Raw genomic sequence first — 18,166 nt, 5'->3', positions numbered from 1 at the left:
AAGCGACGCACAAAGAAGGAATTATCCGAATAGGATGAAACTGCGTTATGCCCATCCTTACGACAGAATATGGAAATGATTAACTTTTGGCGGCCAGTAATTGACTAGCTGAATCTCCAGCCTATTGCAACGGAGCTCCGTATGCAAAGATAAGAAGTTCAGCTGGACTAAACGAAGCAGGATGGTCAAATCGGAAGATTGTTAATCTTTTGAGCAGGAACGATGGTACATTCGACAGTGTTGCTAGAAATTGGTGAACTATGGGACCATGCAGAGCGTTAGAAAGATAGTAGGCCATGGAGGACGATGACATAGTGATCGCCCGATCGGCGCTTACAGTCCCTATTAACGATCCGATGTGTGACCAGCGCAGCAGTGACTGTAACGACCGTTGATAGGCAACTCAGCGACGCCGGCTGAAGTCATGGAGCTCCACTGTGTCACTGCTTCTCATCACTGCACACCGCCAGACACGTTTTCAGTGGTTCAGGGCACATTCGACCTGAAATCTCAAGAAATGGTGTAGAGTTGTTTTCAGCGATGGGTCCTGTTTCGACCTGACCTCCGATGATCAGCGAAGAGGTGTCTGGAGACGTGCAGGTTAGCGGAGGAAATACTCACTTGACCGTTGTCCGCCACACAGCCCGACAACCACAAGTTATGGTACGGAGTATCATTTCATTTGATTCGAACCTCTTTGGCTGTCATCTGTGACACCTTTACACCACAGCTGTATGTCAAGAAGATTCTACGCCCTGTGGTGTTGTGCTTACTTTCATGGACCCTTGAGCTTATATTTCAACAGGATTCTTCAACTTTTTCACTGCTTACCTTCGTACTTCTCTAACACTTCCCTACCAAGTATGATCGCCAGATCTCTCCCCATTTGCGCTGTGATTCGTAGGCGTCTTCGACCGTCCCTAGATCGCGATGATTTAACTCGCCATTTGGAACGCGTATGGAAAACTAACTCGTAGGATGACATCCACCAACTTTTCGAGTCAATAAATCTTGAGAAAAGCAATCTTGAAAGCAATGCCACAGGTAAAACATCTTTCGTTCGTAACTGTTCAAGTAACTATAACGGAAGTTGTATATATTACTGACAATCTACGACCAGCTGCACTTCTATATTTGCAACATCACTACTGAATAACTTTCTAGCAGAGCAGTGCCATTCTTCATATTGCAGCAAGAACACTAGCTTACTTGAGAATTAACTATGTCTCACTTCTGCCTTGCCGTTTCAATTACCTGATTTAGTTTGCATTGTAAATACATGGTGCATGGTGGAGTGAAGAGTAATGCGTTATGAGAGTTCTCTTGAAAATCCCTTGATGAGCATTTTACGCGAGTTAATGAAGCTTACATTGCTAATCTCTTATAGATACCATTAAAACCTTATTTAATTCAATGTCACAGGGAATGCCATCAATACAAACAAGAGGTGAACATATAGAATCCTAACTGTATTGACGTATATTATGCATATTGCTTTCGAATGCTAATCATTTATTCTATGTTAGCTCCTTTAGATGTCGTTGAAAATTACAATTCATAGGTACATTTCAACTAGGCGTTATTTTTCTTAGAACACTGGTGTATTACTTAAAACTGCTCTTCAGACAAATCTTGAGAAATCCAAATAATTTTAAAATTGTTTGGTAATCTCATTTCTTCACGATTACATTATTTTTGAAAAATGCATAAATAATTATACTTTTACTTTTTAATTATATTTATATAAATTTTGGTACTGAGTGTGCAAGTTATGGAATGTTTATGTGTTTCATTTTAATAATTCATTATACTTTTTCCCCAGAACATTTCGAATCTGCTTGTAGAATCAATGAGCCTGTCGTTATTCATCCTTTCGCTTTTCGGACACACACGCATGCTCTCGGTAAGTCTCAGAGTGACTGAAATTGTTCCAAATATTGACTTACTAAATTTACATCTTAACATTAATTCACATCACGTTTTATATTCATACCTGAAATATTTTAATGTATAAGTAATGTTTGTATACAGGTCTACAAAATATTTCATTTCTCAAAACCGTGCAATTTTATTACAGATATTCAATCGAAAATTAAATAGTTTTAATAATTATTATATTCATGTCACAGTTATACATTTCATGAGCTTCTACCTACAGCAAAAGTCAAAACTTAGTTTTTAAAATAACTGATGTTCATACCTGAAAGAAACAACGTGTGCGTATTTTTGGGTAAGTAACTAAGCAATCTCCGCCTCCCCCCCCTCAAAACAGTATTAAAATTGCATCATGCCGTTTAGTATGACCTTCAGCAACCTATTGATTCCATATTCGTATGACAGTGTTTGGATGCCATATTAAAAATGCGCATATTATTGTTTAAAATATCTATAGCTTAGGCTTATAATGATCGAGTGAATAAGATTGTTAAATAGTGGTGTTTGATTTCTGGCAAATGGACTGATTACATGAATGACATGTTAATGGTTTTTCCCTCATGTATATATCTTATGCAGCTATCTATGTAGCTGTATACTTAATATAGATAGATGTCATGTAGATATCTCGTGTAAATATCTCGTGTGTATCCCATGCAGATATCTCATGTATATATTTTTCATATGTATAACATGAATGTGAAACAGTTTCTCTTAACAAGAGTTCCAAGGAGACATTCAAGCAGATCACCTTTGCTTGTTTTGCCATATTCATTTAATTAAACTATGTAACTTTAAGTGCCACCTAAACCGGAAAGTGATTAGTGACTCTGACTGCTATACCGAAGAACTCGGGTTCGACTCCCGAAGAAAGCATGTGTGTAAATTGTCTGGCTTTTCATAGGAAGTAACGGTGGTCGCCTATTAGGTGCCTCCATAATAAAATGACCACTACTTCTGGCCTTAGTAGTGACCAAAGTCTAAGATGGCTAGTGCCAGCCATTAAAAAAATGTTACTCCAAGAGCGATAAACCATTTCACAGTCGCTTCAAGCGAAAGAAATTTGAGAAATTTAGTGAGAAAAATGTAAATATTAACAATACAAATGTAAAGCATGCCTTTAAATACGTTAGATACAAAATGCATAAATGTAAGTCCTAAATTTAATTTTCAATGATACCTTCTCTCTTGAACTTTAATTTGGATATTTCCTCTTTTCTATTCTAAAAATAGTACCTGCTTCCGATTATTTGCAAACTAAAATTCAAGTAGCCAATAGCAGAACCATTTGTTAGCCAGTGGAGAAAAACTGCAAACCTTAATTATATCACTCAGATTTAAGATATTATCTTGGAAACGTCGCATTTGCTTTCCCGCTTTGCTGATCCCATCTTACTGCTGCTTGCTGTCTTCAGAACTGTAAAACTTCTAAAACAAGCATGTTTATAGCACTAATTTATTTTGCGTTGGCTAATAATTGTCTACAACATACCTAACTTAACACGTACACACACACACACATATATATATATATATTTTTTTTTACCATTTCTGATTATTGATTTTCAGGTTATTTGATGCATTTCTTCTTCATTTCTGACGATTTCTTGAAAAATCAGAAATAATAAAAATTTTCAAGAAAGATAGTTGTAAACATATGATTTTGTTTTTAATATCAGTCTGCTCAGTTCATTTTGTAAGTATTCGTATCGCAGAAATTTAGTAAAAGTAAATATAGTAGGAAATATGATAAGCGTCATTGAAATCCGTCTTACAATATGTTCCAGAATACTTTTATCAATAATATTAAGAATTTCTTACTGAGGCTAATCTAAACCTTATAAATAAATGTAAAAGTGTGCAAGTTTGGATTGATATTTATCCTAGAGAATCTTTTATTACTCATTTTTTATCAAAGGGTTTATATCGATGGACTCCTCTTTCGTCGGTACGCCTAGCCATAAAAGTATTTAAATTCGTGTTTACGACTACAAAAGTGCCTTTATTTTTATTAGCCCAAAAGGGGCTACAAGTCTCGAAACACGATTTTGCGTCAGCTGAATATAAATACGTCATTTTACTTTTCATTCGAATCTGTTGCCATTCGGCAAAATATAAGATATCTGTCTTCCAAATTGAATCTGTCCGTTGTAAATTAACAAACCAAGCTATTTGAAAACAATTGATGCATTTCTTAAGAATATCCGTTTCTTACTTTTGAATCTGACTGATTTGAATAATAAAGTGCATTTAATTCATAATCTATCTAATTAAAATATTCATTATTTTCGATGAATTTTGCTATACATTTTTAGCCCAAAGGAGTGTTAGTTCAGAAGGGCTATTAGTCTCGAAACGGGATTTCGGGTTGATTCACTGTAAAAAGCTGAATCATTTTTCAGATTGTTGCCGCCAAATATTATCGCCCTGTATTATATTTAAAGAAAATAAATAATGAAGAACATGCATGAATATATGTATCGTTCTCGCGTTGTGAAAAAACGACGGTACCTAGAGCTATCAAATTTTGAATAACGTAATCCTTCACCCAAATATGCTCTCGAATTTTGAATTTCGAATTTGTTTTATTATCTATCTCATATTAAGTTAGAAGTCAAACAACAAAATCAGCGTTATATTTTCAAATTTTCACAGGACTAGTTTCGATGGTTTTACCGAACCGTCATCCTCAGCTGCAAAAGAATGTGAAATCCTCAGCATTTGCAGCTGAAGATGATGGTGCGGTAAAACTATCGAAACTCGTCCTGTGAAAATTTGAAAATATAACACTGATTTTTTATTATTTGACTTCTAAATTAATATTTGTTCGGCGTATTATTGTATCTTAATCTATTTCATAGTTTGTAAAACTTCAATGAATTTTTATTTAACAAACTCAGCGATTTCAAAATAAGCATTGCCAACACTGTACGAAAAAAAAATCATTTTTATTTCCAACGCGCTAAACTGTATAACGGAAATTCTAAAGATATGCTGTTTTTAAATAATTTGTGGTATTGCCGTTGAATTGAATTTTATGTGATTTAAGTGCGAAGAACGTGATATTTAATAAATAAAGGTAACACACAAAATGTTAAAAAAAAAGTTCTTTTGGGTGTAATATAAAATCTGAAAAGCTTTCAAATTTTTTTAACCTTTTTTTACTATGTTTTTTTCACCTTTTGTAAAACTTAATGAACTTTTCACTGATAACTTCAATGATTTGAAGAATTAAAACATTTTTATCTTCAGCGCGAGAGTCTGTCTGATGAAAATTCTAAAGATATGCTGTTTTTAAATATCTTGTGATTTTGCTTTTGAATTGAATTTTATATGCGGTAAGAGCGAAGACCGTGACATTTAATAAATGAAGCTAACACATAAAACGTTAATAATGGAAAGACAAAGAAGACGTTTCGTACGCTTTCGTACGCTTTTTTCTTTGTTGGAAAACTGAATGTTTATTTGATGAACTGAGAAAAATCTGAAAGTAATAGTAAGAGTTGATAAAAAAAAATCGAAAAAGTGTGTGCCAACACTAAACGCTGCGTCGGGAATACTAAATGTATGCCACTTTTAACGATTTTGCTATTGAATTGTATATGACGTTAAGTGCGAAGAAAAGATGTTTAATAAAGCTAAAAAGACAAAAAAATAATGAGTAGGTAGGAGTGAGTGCAACGGCAGACTGGTAAACTACAAGCTCAGCGTAAAAAAATCTTAATAACCCCTTTTGGGCAAGCGTTAAAATGTAAAACCTTTCACATTCTTTCTTTTTAATATTTATTTTTGCCCTTTTTTTAACTATAATTATGTTTATTACCCTTCTGTAACATAGGTTTTGCATTGCAATGTTTCTTATATTTTCAGGAGAGGTAGTATCCGGTTACAAAATTGATAAAGGTGGAAAATGGCATCTTATTGGAAAACACAGTCCTCAAGAACCTCAGGTAAATTTTTGACATATATAAGCTGTTTTACTGTATATGCCTGTTACCTTACTATGAAGTTGTTATATATATAAATGCAGGCATTTCTTTTACTATACAGACCTATAATTACTGCATATTTCTGAAAGCTTTTACCTTTGGCTATTTTTTGGGGAGGGGGGAGGAGGGTTAGGGTGCTTTTGCTATTTCGTACATATTATTCACCAATTTAATGACTGCGAGTAAAATTCAAAGAACTAAAAGTAAGTGAAATTATAAGGAACTATGCCATTTTTCCGTACGCGGTAGGTATAAACCGTTAGTTGACAAATGGAAGAATTGTGATTCAAATCCCAGCGAGAGCACTGAGAAAGTTTTACTTTTCTCTTTGTTGAATGTTTAATAGTCTCTGCAGTGGCGCCTGAATAAAAAACACTTGACCGATTGAAAATTTGGTAGATTCGGTTTCTTTCCTTTCTCTATTGCCGTCATGCGTGTTTTTAGTACTATGTAGAAGGTTAGCGTATCTCGCTAGCAATTGGGAGATCCCTAATTCAAATCCTGGAAAATGTGCAATTCGTTTCACGGTTCTCTCTCCTGAATGCCTTGTAATTTATATAATCCATTGATTTTTTTATATTTCTTTTTAAACAAGGAGACATTTCTATAAATCTGTGCTAACTCAAAATGATTTTGTTTTAATTTATTTGAATATTCTTTACTCATAAGGCACTTAAATATTTTCCCCCATAGATGTTCTATCCAGTAGAAAATAAGGATTTGACTATCGAATATGGAGATATTGTGGTAAGTGTTTTAGTTAAAATTAAAAACAAAATATAAGACATTCCCTTCTATATTTTTGAAGTATCAGTAAGGTTTAAGTCTAGTGTTATCATTATTGTTATGATCATTATTTACAAACAGAAATGCATCTGATACGTTTCTAATACTTTTTATTAAACAAAGATTAGAATTTTTTTAAATGTTCTAGGCCGCCCGCTGCACGATGTTTAATTTCCGAGACAGAGATACATATATTGGGTAAGTAATTAAACTTTTTGTTATCTTAAATCATTTCAATTAACTATTCGAAGTTTAAAATGTTATCCATCTTCGACATAGTAAATAGTTTTGTATTCTTTTTTCTTTCCTTTTCTTTTTTTTTTCTTTGCTGGGGAGTGTAGAATTACAGAAATATTCCAGATTAATCTGTTATATTATAAATTTTCTCTTATCTGTTTTTGTCTTTTCCCCGAATTATAAGTAATGCCATTCTACTACTATTGAATATTGATAGCACAAGCTACCGAATCTGCCGCTACTGCTCTTTTTATAAGTTTTTACTCATGGTTACACATGGTTTATAAGTTCACTCATAGTGTTTCATTGTGGTTGGAATTTCGTCATCGATTTTTAACCTACTTCTTGATAAGCTATCGAGCTCAAATTTTGTATATAATTTGTCGGTGGATGTGAGTGCAATGTGGTGAAGGGATTTTTTTCAAAATTCATTTAGATTTTTTTATTTGATGTTTAAAATGTTTTTTGCACATATCTTTATTTAACGAAGAAACTAAACATATCAGAATATTACTGTTTGCATATAGAATAAAGTGAAAAAAACAATGAAACATATGTGAAAATTGTGGCTAAATTTATAAATTTTTGGTGAATTTTTGAAAATTGCTCGATTTTCTGACGTTTATAATTTTAAAATTCAACGTCTAAAAATATGTTGGATATAAAGTTTTGAAATTTTCATAGATAATAAAACAACATTTTCGTCTGATTTTAAATAAACGACGTGTTACAATCTGAAGCAGACGGAAGAAAAAAGCGTTTAATTTAAATATCACAGTACAAACATTTACCGACTACATTCGTCAGTGGTTTCTATGTATTTGGAAATCGCATGCGTAGGTATGCTTTAGAATGTTTACCCAAAGTATGCTTTATCAGTATCTGAAATGCTGAATGAAGTGCTGAATGTAGAAAAACTGGCTGATTGTACGTATCATTTCTTACCTTTTTGTTTAAAGCGCAGAATAAATGTTAAATAATTCTTTTAATACAATTCCCAAAATTTTGTATGAAGTCTTAAAAATTGTACTAAACTGTTTATTTGCTTTTCTAAAAGAAATAAATAATCTGTTATCTCTTGTTTCCTTTCCAGAATCAGAAAAATCTATCCATGTTTTGATGAAAACAATGTACTCTCGATTATTTGGTCTAAAGCCGGCGAAGCAGGTCTCGGATAATTGAAAACCATGAATAAATCAAACTATCAATTTTCATGCATATTGTATGTGTTTATTTCTTAAAAAAAAAAGCAATAATTTAAATTTGTTTTAGAGGATGTTTAAATGTTTGCCGAATTTCCATGCAAATTTCCGAAATGCTCCTCTATCATTATATTCGAATTCCCGTTGGTCGGCGAAATGTAACAGAATTTCAAAAGAAGTCATTGCTCCCTCGGGACTAATGCTAATTTTCAATATTTTCTTCCCTTGTATTTTCAGTATCACTCTCTATCTCTTCTGCTTTTGTGATATTGGAAACGATATTCATCATGCTGAAATCTTTCGTTTAACCTAAGTTTTTGTTTTAATGTTAAAACAACTTTCTTGTGCTTAGTACATGTAGCATTTTGTTTATTCATTTTTTATTTCTAAAAACTTTTATTAATTTTTAAAATAATAAGAGAAAAATGCTTAGAGAAATGCGTACGAAACCCCCCCCCAAAAAAAAAAATCCCGGCGATCAACCGAAGCGATGCCTTTGAAATATGCTGAATCAATCGTACGAGGTAATCGTTGAAACTAAGCCTAATGACGCAATTCAGCGGTTTCTAGAGCATGCTGAGACTTGCTTGTGTTTGCTTTTTGTAGCGACATTCTCGCGCACAGCATTAGGCGCCGCCACACACGGATAATCCTCACTCAGATAATTGGGAGTACATTGTATTCAGGAAATAAATTATCTTCCTAGCTGATGAATTAGTCATGTGACATTTTTTTCACTTTCTTGTTTTCCAGACCCACTGGCGACGATGAAATGTGCAACTTCTATATGATGTACTATATTGACGGTGATCGACCTATGTCTGAAAAGTATTGCTTCTCTGATGGACCATCTAACTACTACTGGGAAATGGACCCGATTATTAACGATGTTCCTTCGAGTATAGAGAAGAGTGCGAGTTCTTTAAAAGATTAAAAGCAGATATTAAATCAGGGCAACAGAGTTTGGGATTCAAGAGAAGAATGTTTTGGCAGATAGTCATGAAAGAAAAGTAAACCTTAACTGAGTTTCTTATTGAAGAAGTTTGATTGAGGGAAAAACTCTTTCACGATTAATCTGAAGTTTTTTTTAACTTTGTTGCCCTTGGTGCCAAAAATAATACCGGTTTTTTTAAATAGTTATGAGTTTTGTTACAGATAAGCAAAACTAGATCTTTATTTACAAAAGTAGCATTTTACACTAATACTACTGCATACTTAAAGTTTATGATCTCATATAGTGTTAATGTTTTATTTTATGAATGATTTACGTGTATTTAGACAGCACTTGCACATCATACATTTATATACATTGCGCATTATTTTGGCAATGATTTTTGACACGGGAAATATTTTTTTAGCAAGTGTCTAATTTTTCTAATACAAGAAATGTTTCTGTATCTTAAATTTAATTGCTTTTTTTCAAAAGCGATTTCCTATTTATATACATCCCGTTCCCAAAATCTGTTGCCCAAATGTTTCCGAGATAATTAAATTCATTTATAACTTAAATTCCTTATTTTTAAATAACACTAAAATTGTTGCTGTAATCCAAAAGCAATTCCAAAACTGATTCGCACAATATTTAAGATTGAAATATACGATATTTATATATAGTTTTATTAATGAATTTAAATGATGTTTAAGAATGAGGATGTGTGTAGTTTTAGAATGAAATGGTTGATGATATTTAATGGTATTTATTATTGAAAAATTTTGCCTTTTCTTTTGATTTCAAAAGATTGCCATTAAGTAAAGACTCTATTTCCACTTTGTATTATTTAAAAAAAAGAGTCTTCAAAACTGTGGTTTGTCCTTTAATATCTAGTCATTCATATTTTTGGAAGAAATATTTCCTTAAATGTTAGTTCAAACAATTGTGTAAATAATTTATGTAGACAGCTACCTTAGTTTTTCAATTCAAGCGAAAGGAAATTTGTTTGATTTTAATGCTTATATAACGTTTAACTATCAGATTAAGGCAGCTTTCAAATATTTTATTTTATTTTTTTATGTCATATTCTTCATTGGAAGCTGACATTCAGGGAAAGTTTTTAATTATACGTTCTCAGAGATAAGTAATGCAAATATGTTACCCACATTCAAAATGTTCATAATATTTGGTAACATACTGGTCTAATGTAAATCTAGGAAAAATTTAAAAAATGATTTATAAGTGAAGAGAAGTTTGTCACTTTTAATTATCCATTGAAAAATGTCTGCTGACAAACTTTCAAAATCCGGTTAAACAACAATTAATTAAAACAATAAATAAGTACATTTGTTTTTTATATTTATTGTTTTTTACCACTGCTTCCTTTAATTTCATGTAACAAAATAATTTCATTTTTAATAATTAATTTGTACAATGAAACCATTTACCTAGGCTTTAACAAGATTTCCCATGTATTTCGATTGTTTTTTCATTTATTTTATTTTATTGCTTTATAACATTTTTTTCCTCTTAAAAGTTTAATCTGAGATTAGATATTCGAAACTGGGAATTCTTCATTTGTATATGAATTATAAGATGTCTTGAACATCCCAATTTTTATTTATAAACCAGAAACTGTACTGTTTATGAAGATATCGCCTCAAAATAATAAAATGGGACTGAATGAATTAAATTTTATCTTGACAAATTAAAACTATTAAATGTTTTTTCTTCCTTTTGTTAAATATCTAAATACATTAATGACAATTAAAGGATTTTAGCCAGTAACATATTCGCTTGTTCGCCAGAAAATTAGATTTCAGAACTTCTTTTTCGTTTTTACCGTTTGGATTAAAGAATAACTGTAATGGGAAAGAGAAATAACGATGTATAAAACTTAATTTAAATTTTGCTGAAAAGGACCGTTTGAGCTTTTGAGAAATGCGATTAGACTTTCCTGGAGGGGCTATGCTTGTAAAGGAAATTATAATCTACATTGTAAAAATTATTTAACATTTTGGAGCTTGATCATCGACAGCTTATGATTAGAAAAAAAATTCGTGATACATGAATGAAACGAAATTCTAGCCCAGAGTTCTCAACCGGGAATGCAGGGAATTTAATAGTTTCAGGAGGTAAAAACGGTGAGACTTTCATTAAGCTGTTAATTATTTAGTTTTGTGCATAAAAAACTACTTTGATTCAAGTTTCGGTATTTACCTAATATCTTCTTCACTTTTTTGTTTAATTTATGAAAAAAATAGAAAATAATCTAGATCTAAATAAATGTATATATATATATCATGTTTGGAAAGTAGGGGGAGGATATCATCTTCTAGCAATGGTGAAAGGGGTGTATATGGGCAAAAAGGTTGAGAACCACTGTTCTAGCTTACTTTTGCATAATCGCATCATATTTTAGATTTAATGTTTCAGAGGTTATGACTGAAGTGTTCCTAAAAATGATTGAAAGAGGAACTCTGGCCTGCCTTTCTAGATCTTGAATCACAATTTACTTTTTTTTCCAAGTCCTTTAACATAAACGCGTTAGGCATTCACTTGAAGAGTTTTTGTAAATTAAAAACATTGATTTACTTTATAAAATAAATAAGCTAAATCCATCGGCAATTATTTCTTTTCCGCGAGAAATGTTATTATCAAAAGTAATTTTTAATTTGCAATATATATTCAACAAAATTTTCTTGCTTGTCCCTTATCTTCATTTTGCATTTTATAGGGTTTTTTTAAAATTTGGCTTACCTTATGTAGGTCTACAGCTGAATAAGGCTGACGATATCAAACGGAATATACTGGTATTATCATTCCTCACATTTTTAATAATATTTATAAGTGAATATATTACTTAACTCGACAAAAATTTTACGCTTTTTTAAATATCGTGCTCTTTTATTCACATGGATATATGCAAGATCAGTAGATAGACAAGGTTATGCTCTTTCAAGGTTCAGTCCTTCCAATGGCATAGGCGAACGGAGTTCGCAAGACGATCTCCTGCGCAGTTCCGCTATTCCAGACTAGAAAAATGTGTGAAATTTTCGAGTGGTTTATTCGTCGAGTATGAAGTCATTACTATACTTTTCAGGAAAGAGGTTCTATTGATGAGAAGTAGAGTTTTGACGATAGTAATGTGATGAAAGTAAGAAGAGGTGATAGCAAATGCCTCCTCCAATTCCGAGACCGTGACGTATCGTACATCTGCTCATTGACGTTACTTTATCCACAGATGCAGGAGAAACCGTGCTTTAGAACAAGACGTCGACGTCATCCCGCTGGCTGAGCTTGGTCGAGAAGAGAAAAACCTTGCAGTATAATAGCTTGAATCTGCGCATGCCACCTAGAATTAGAGAATTTCAACAACTTTCGGGCAAACTTGTTGCGTGCGTGAGAAATAGACAGTGCACATTATTCTCAGTAAATGTTGAAACAAATGCATGTTGCTGCGTGACGCAGCGTATGACTTGACATGTTTATTCGACCTTTTGCTTTACTCCGTGTTTTAAAAGGCTGCGTTAATAAGGTTGACATGGTGGCACGGTAGTAAATGTGGCTTATAATTTCAAATTGTATTTGACATTCTGAATTATTTCATTTAGATGCTAAGGGGAACTTAATATTTTTCTGCTGGTTACATTTGGATGTGGAACTAGAGTTTGAAATTTGGGATCACAGCTTAAGATTCGTTTGCTGATTTTATTTAATGATTAAAACTATTTTAAGCTAAAAAATTACAATTAACTTATTAGCTAGAGAATCATTCTCAGATTCTGAAGATATAGAACATAAAATCATATATTTGAAACGAACTGTTAAAAAAGAGCTGCCAAATGATAGGATAAAAAAATTTCTATAACATTATTTTATGAGATTTATATGCTTAATTAATAAAAATTAAAAACAATTTAATTTTTCTAGACGCAGATGATAGGATGTTTTATTAGGTAGCTTGCATATGAGGCTTACAAGTACTTCTCCAAACAGCAGTACTTTTTATTTTGTCAACACATGAGATCCGTTTACTGAAAATAATAAATATTTTTTGATGAGTTTAAAAAAGAGCCACTAAATTTGCTGTTCAAACATTATGCTTTTTCATGCAATCGAATGATTCTGTTAATCGTATAGGTAATTATCAGACGTTCATCAAGTCTGAGAAATACAATCAGCTGGAAAATATGAAAAATGAATCGAAAATAAGAAGCACATTACATTTGGTTTTCGTGATAGAAAAGGCTAAAACACTTCGTGCTTTAAACACGTATTCTTCTTACGAATGCCTTTTGTGGTATTTAATTAAAGTCAAATTATGAGCTCAGTGGTTAAGTTATCAGGTTAACGCCTTCGGATAGTTGATAAGGTAGGTTAGGTTATTAGAATGGGGCAAAGCACTCGAAGAACTAAGAAGAGGGCTGTTTTCGTAGATGAGAAACTGGCTTATCTTCGCAATATACATTTAGAAATAACGAAAATCGACCATGTATCCAGCTCGTTCGCCTTGGCTCGAACCCTGATCGATTGGTTTGGTTTTATTAGATTACGGCAAAGCAGTCGATGGCTATCTGCCTTAAGGGAGGGTTGCCTTCGTGGAGGACTTTCTAAGGGAAACTGGCTCGTATACACGTTACACATGGGGAAAACCACGAAAACGCCCATGCAGCCAGCCTGTTCGCGGGATTTGAACCCTGGTTGAACTAGCACTATTCAGCTCACTTAAGCATTCGACTGCTGGTGGTGCCGACTGTGGATTTGAAGCTTATCAATGGCTCAGGCACCTAATTAAAGCAAAACGCTTAGAATGGGTACGGTCGTTCTATAACTGTTCTTATCAAGGACACCTCCAACCCCAAACAGGGAGAAAGAATGTAATGGTTTAACTCTTTCGGATCTGTTAAGCAATATGTAACTTCGCATGTTCCATGGCTAACTGGGAGTTATCCGAACCTGTTTCAAGGCTTCAGATAGCTAAGCTGATAGTCATCCCGTCCATGGATTATAGTGTTTCGAGTTCACCTGCTAGCAAGGATCAGGTATGAAATCAGAATTGCTACACATACTCATGAGCTATAGTTTTCAAATATATGTGACACAATCATGAAGTCATAAGGTAAATATGTCAAATAATAGCTAAAAAGAGTAATTATTAACTGGTTAAGAATACATGGTGTTTAGAATCGCTTAACAGATTCCATTTTAAAGGGTCTGTGTCCAGAGGGATAAGAAATTACATTTTTGTTGTAGAACACTTAGTATTAAGAGAATAAAATCGTTAAAATAAGTTCAGTGTTTTTATAAGGAAAGGGGGTTTACATTTTGCAAACTTTGAGGAAAAGATGCTGGAGTTTCGATAAATTTTTTAATCATGCATATGGAATCCAAAGAAATATTTATCAAAAAATTAATTTGTCCTTATGCTTGAAAAGGCATGTGGTCGGACCATATTTTTAAACGTATGTCACTAAAAATGTAACAGTAATTTTTAATATCATACTTATGTCCTTTGAAATAGTTCTAATTTAAAGTAATATAGTAATAGTTGGAATGTAACGGGCATTTTTGATGTGACTGGGGCAAAAAGTCGTGAATTCAAGAATTTAGGACATTGATCTGTTTCCTTCAAGGTACAGAATTATGTTTAGGAAATACATATTGATATATAATTCATAATAGGCGCTCAAATAAATAAAAATGTATTCCTTGATGGATAATATGCTAAGCTGCTAGAAGAGATGGATTTTGATATCATAACAGAGGTGTATTTGTGAAGTAGAGAGCTTGCCTTACTAGAGTGTATGAGGGCTTTGTATCTTAAGACTCTATGCTTTTTTCTAATACGAAGAGTGATCTAGAGAACCATTGGACCGCCAGTTGTAACTTGCGCAAACTCATAAATCTGCCTCTGATGCTGATAGATATTATTAATGGAATTATTGAACCAAATTTGCTAAAAAGGATACATATAACATAAATTAATTTGAAGTCTAAATATATAAGATCTAGTCCTATTAGGCCACATAAACTAATCTAGATTCTACAAATGAACCTGGCGAATTCTCGCACAAGCGTGAAGTAATACCAGCACAGAAGAAGGGCGAAAATAATCCTTTAATACTTTCAACTATGAACAGAAAAGGCACGTATTTCGCGCTTTAATACCGACAACTTGCGGTGGAACTTAACGTTATTATACAAATCAGTTCAAGTCTAAATAGAATAGTGCTGGATTAGCACGTTAAGTTACGGCTATCTTAGGTTGACTCGACAAACCTAACGGGCGTGACAATTATTTGAAATAGCCAACGGGCGTATCAGCGTAACAGCAAGGTCAGAAACGAAATCTGCGAAAACACGCGCTGAATAAATTCTCCCGTTTAAATGCTTACTTCACTTAAATTTAAATTTACATCCTGGCGAGGAAATGCGAGGGGAAGTTCAGAAGTTCAGGAAAGATAACAAACATTTGAATAATTGGTTAAGTAGTTTAAGGGAAACAGTACAAATACACATAAAACATTGTAGTGAAGGCAGAAAGGGGAATCAGGGGATTAGAACTATATAGAACTATATAAAAACTGTTAACTATATAAAAGGGAAAATGATAACATGACTACTGAAAATGTTCAACAATTTATGTTATTGTCTCAGTTGATCCTTAAACTAAAAAAAAAAAAAAAAAAAGTTCTAAAGAATTTAAAATAATACTTATTTTCATACAAACAAATTTATAGAAATCGATTAAACTGATATACAAAAAATCCTGGAATGCTAAATTTTTGACAAAGGAAAACTATTAAAAAATCAGTATGCTGCTATTAAAAAATCTAAACTATTAAAAAATCAGTATGCTTAAAAATAATTTAATTTAGAAAATAATGGTAATTTTTTAAACACTGGAAATATTTGCTTAGGCTGAAAAGTCATGAAGGGAGAAATTTAAATTAACGCACATTATCTGATAAGTACATGTCTCAGTTTTTTTATAACATTTATGTTATCAGTAAACATTTTAAGAAATATGAAGCCATGAGTAATTATAGAAATAAACCTCATCGGTTTAGTTTTTTTAATTAATCATTGGTACTTCGGAAAATAACTTTTGCTTTCTATTAACTATTAGATCTTAAAATGCTTTTTTATAATTCACAAAATTTTATAAGAACATAAAATAACATGTTATACCAATTTTGTAATTTAGTATTATAAGATTATGAATATATATAAATATAAAAAGTAATTAATTTTGTATTGTTATGATTACTTAGTGTCCGATAATAAGATTTTAATTATTACTTTGTAATAAAGGTTTTCCAGTTATCAAATATTTTCCATACCTATCGACTCTTGAAACTGTCCACATCTAGTTTAAAAAAAAAAAAAAAAAAAATCACGAAAGAGTCCAATTTGCTATATGACATATAGCAATGTGTTGTTAAAATTTAAGGTTATTTTATTAGAGATTAAATATATATAATTAAGTATAAAGAAAAACTGTTGTTTGATATGATAAGATTCTATTTGTAAATGAGGCGTGTGAAATTCCATATATTTCATTTTGCGTTATAACTTTTCTTGTATGGGAATTTCTTTTTTGTGTCATTGTAGTTGTATGATAATGTAAAATATGTTTGTGTACAGTTTATGAAAAATAAATTCCTTGCAAAGCAACGTCGTAGTCTCATTACTGTATTACAATACGACATGTTATTAGGAAATTCTATGGAGAAATGTTCATTTTTCCAAATGATATGTAATTCATGCTCTTCGCTGATTGTTGAAAACCATATTATTGCGTTTAGAGAAAAAAAGAGAAATTTCTGTTGAATTTTCAAGGTCTACAACAGGTCCTATTAAATATTATGATCATTTCAAAGTCAACGAATTTTCAAAGCTGTATTCTCAGTCGAAAATCAAGAAATGCAATCAGCTCAACAATCAATGCTCTTTGTTCTCGTGTTCCTAGGGAAAAGTTCGTAGCTCTAAAATGTAGCTTTCGGTAAACTTTCAGTGCACTGTACAGTGCTGCTGAAAGGGTTCAGCTGATTCCATGCGCACCGAATGCGGTTGCATTGTGAGTGCAGTAGCACCCAAAACATAGATTTAGAGATTCTGGACTTCAGCTTATATTTTAAATACTGATACAGTGATATGAAATAAAATCTTTCCTTTTTGTGAACTCATGTTCCTTAGCCCATTTTCAAATAAAACAAATGCTGCAAATAAAGCATTGGAAGGGAAAATAATGAACAAATATGGAATTGATGAATTTTAATTTTTATGACCATGAACCAGATTATGGATAGCAATAAAACATCATTACCTAAAATAGGTTTTCCTCATTTAGCTCAATTAAATTATATCTCCAATTTCAGTCAAACAGAACCTGCAGCGCTGATAAAATTATAAATAAAACTTATGTTAATATTGTAGAGTCATTAGGTTAGTTGGAAAAGCCAGAGAGCTGAAAAATATGCAACCGCCTATGCCGGGAGTCGAACCACGGACCTCTGGAATACCGGCCCAGCGTGCTACCGTTACACCACGAAGGCACGCAAGGGGAAGTGAGAGAAATACCTTATAATATTATGATTAAAACACTTCCTAACATTTTTATCATATTCACACACGTTTAAAAATTTGCTATCATTATCAACTTTGTAAAAGATCAGTAACTTGCAAACAGCTATTGGCATAATGCAAAATCTGGAATAAACCTAAAATAATAAAGAACCACCATCCTATTCTCGACATAATCAATTACAACTCTATTTTGTGGGTACTAGATGTTTCTTAACAAAGTCTGGCAAAACACTGTATTTTATGGTTTGGTTACTCTCAAGCAGCCACTCGCAATTATTTAACTAATTTACACGAACAGAAATTTTCACACTTTGAACTTTAAATTATGTTGTTGTTGTTGTTCTTACTTATGCTCACTTGTCTGACAGTAACATCAGCCCAAGCGCACGAAATTCCTCGTAGCAAAGAGAGCAAGATTACGCCTGTCGTTGGCAACAGCCTTGAGCACCTTAGAGAGGACAGTGAGATTTAGCTCAGTCCCGCCGCCAAATTAC

The 18,166-nt window shown here is 32.4% G+C and overlaps 1 protein-coding gene across 1 annotated transcript in view; it reads left to right on the top strand.

The window, feature by feature from the left end:
• LOC118185578 (peptidylglycine alpha-hydroxylating monooxygenase-like) overlaps positions 1-16,760 on the top strand; it is a 77,299-nt gene extending 60,539 nt beyond the window's left edge. Inside the window, exons 7-11 of the mRNA XM_035355456.2 lie at positions 1,823-1,903; positions 5,806-5,885; positions 6,618-6,671; positions 6,859-6,908; positions 8,903-16,760. Of these exons, the coding sequence (XP_035211347.1) occupies positions 1,823-1,903; positions 5,806-5,885; positions 6,618-6,671; positions 6,859-6,908; positions 8,903-9,083 (446 nt within the window). The 3' untranslated portion in view covers positions 9,084-16,760. The remainder of the gene's footprint in view (positions 1-1,822; positions 1,904-5,805; positions 5,886-6,617; positions 6,672-6,858; positions 6,909-8,902) is intronic.
• The last annotated feature ends 1,406 nt before the right edge of the window (positions 16,761-18,166 follow it).

Source organism: Stegodyphus dumicola, chromosome 2 (genome assembly GCF_044657685.1).
Source record: "Stegodyphus dumicola isolate Sdum_Otavi_A_Nest chromosome 2, ASM4465768v1".
Lineage (NCBI taxonomy): Eukaryota > Metazoa > Arthropoda > Arachnida > Araneae > Eresidae > Stegodyphus > Stegodyphus dumicola.
Note: the sequence above shows the minus strand (reverse complement) of the source record. Positions and strands in the feature narration are given on the sequence as shown.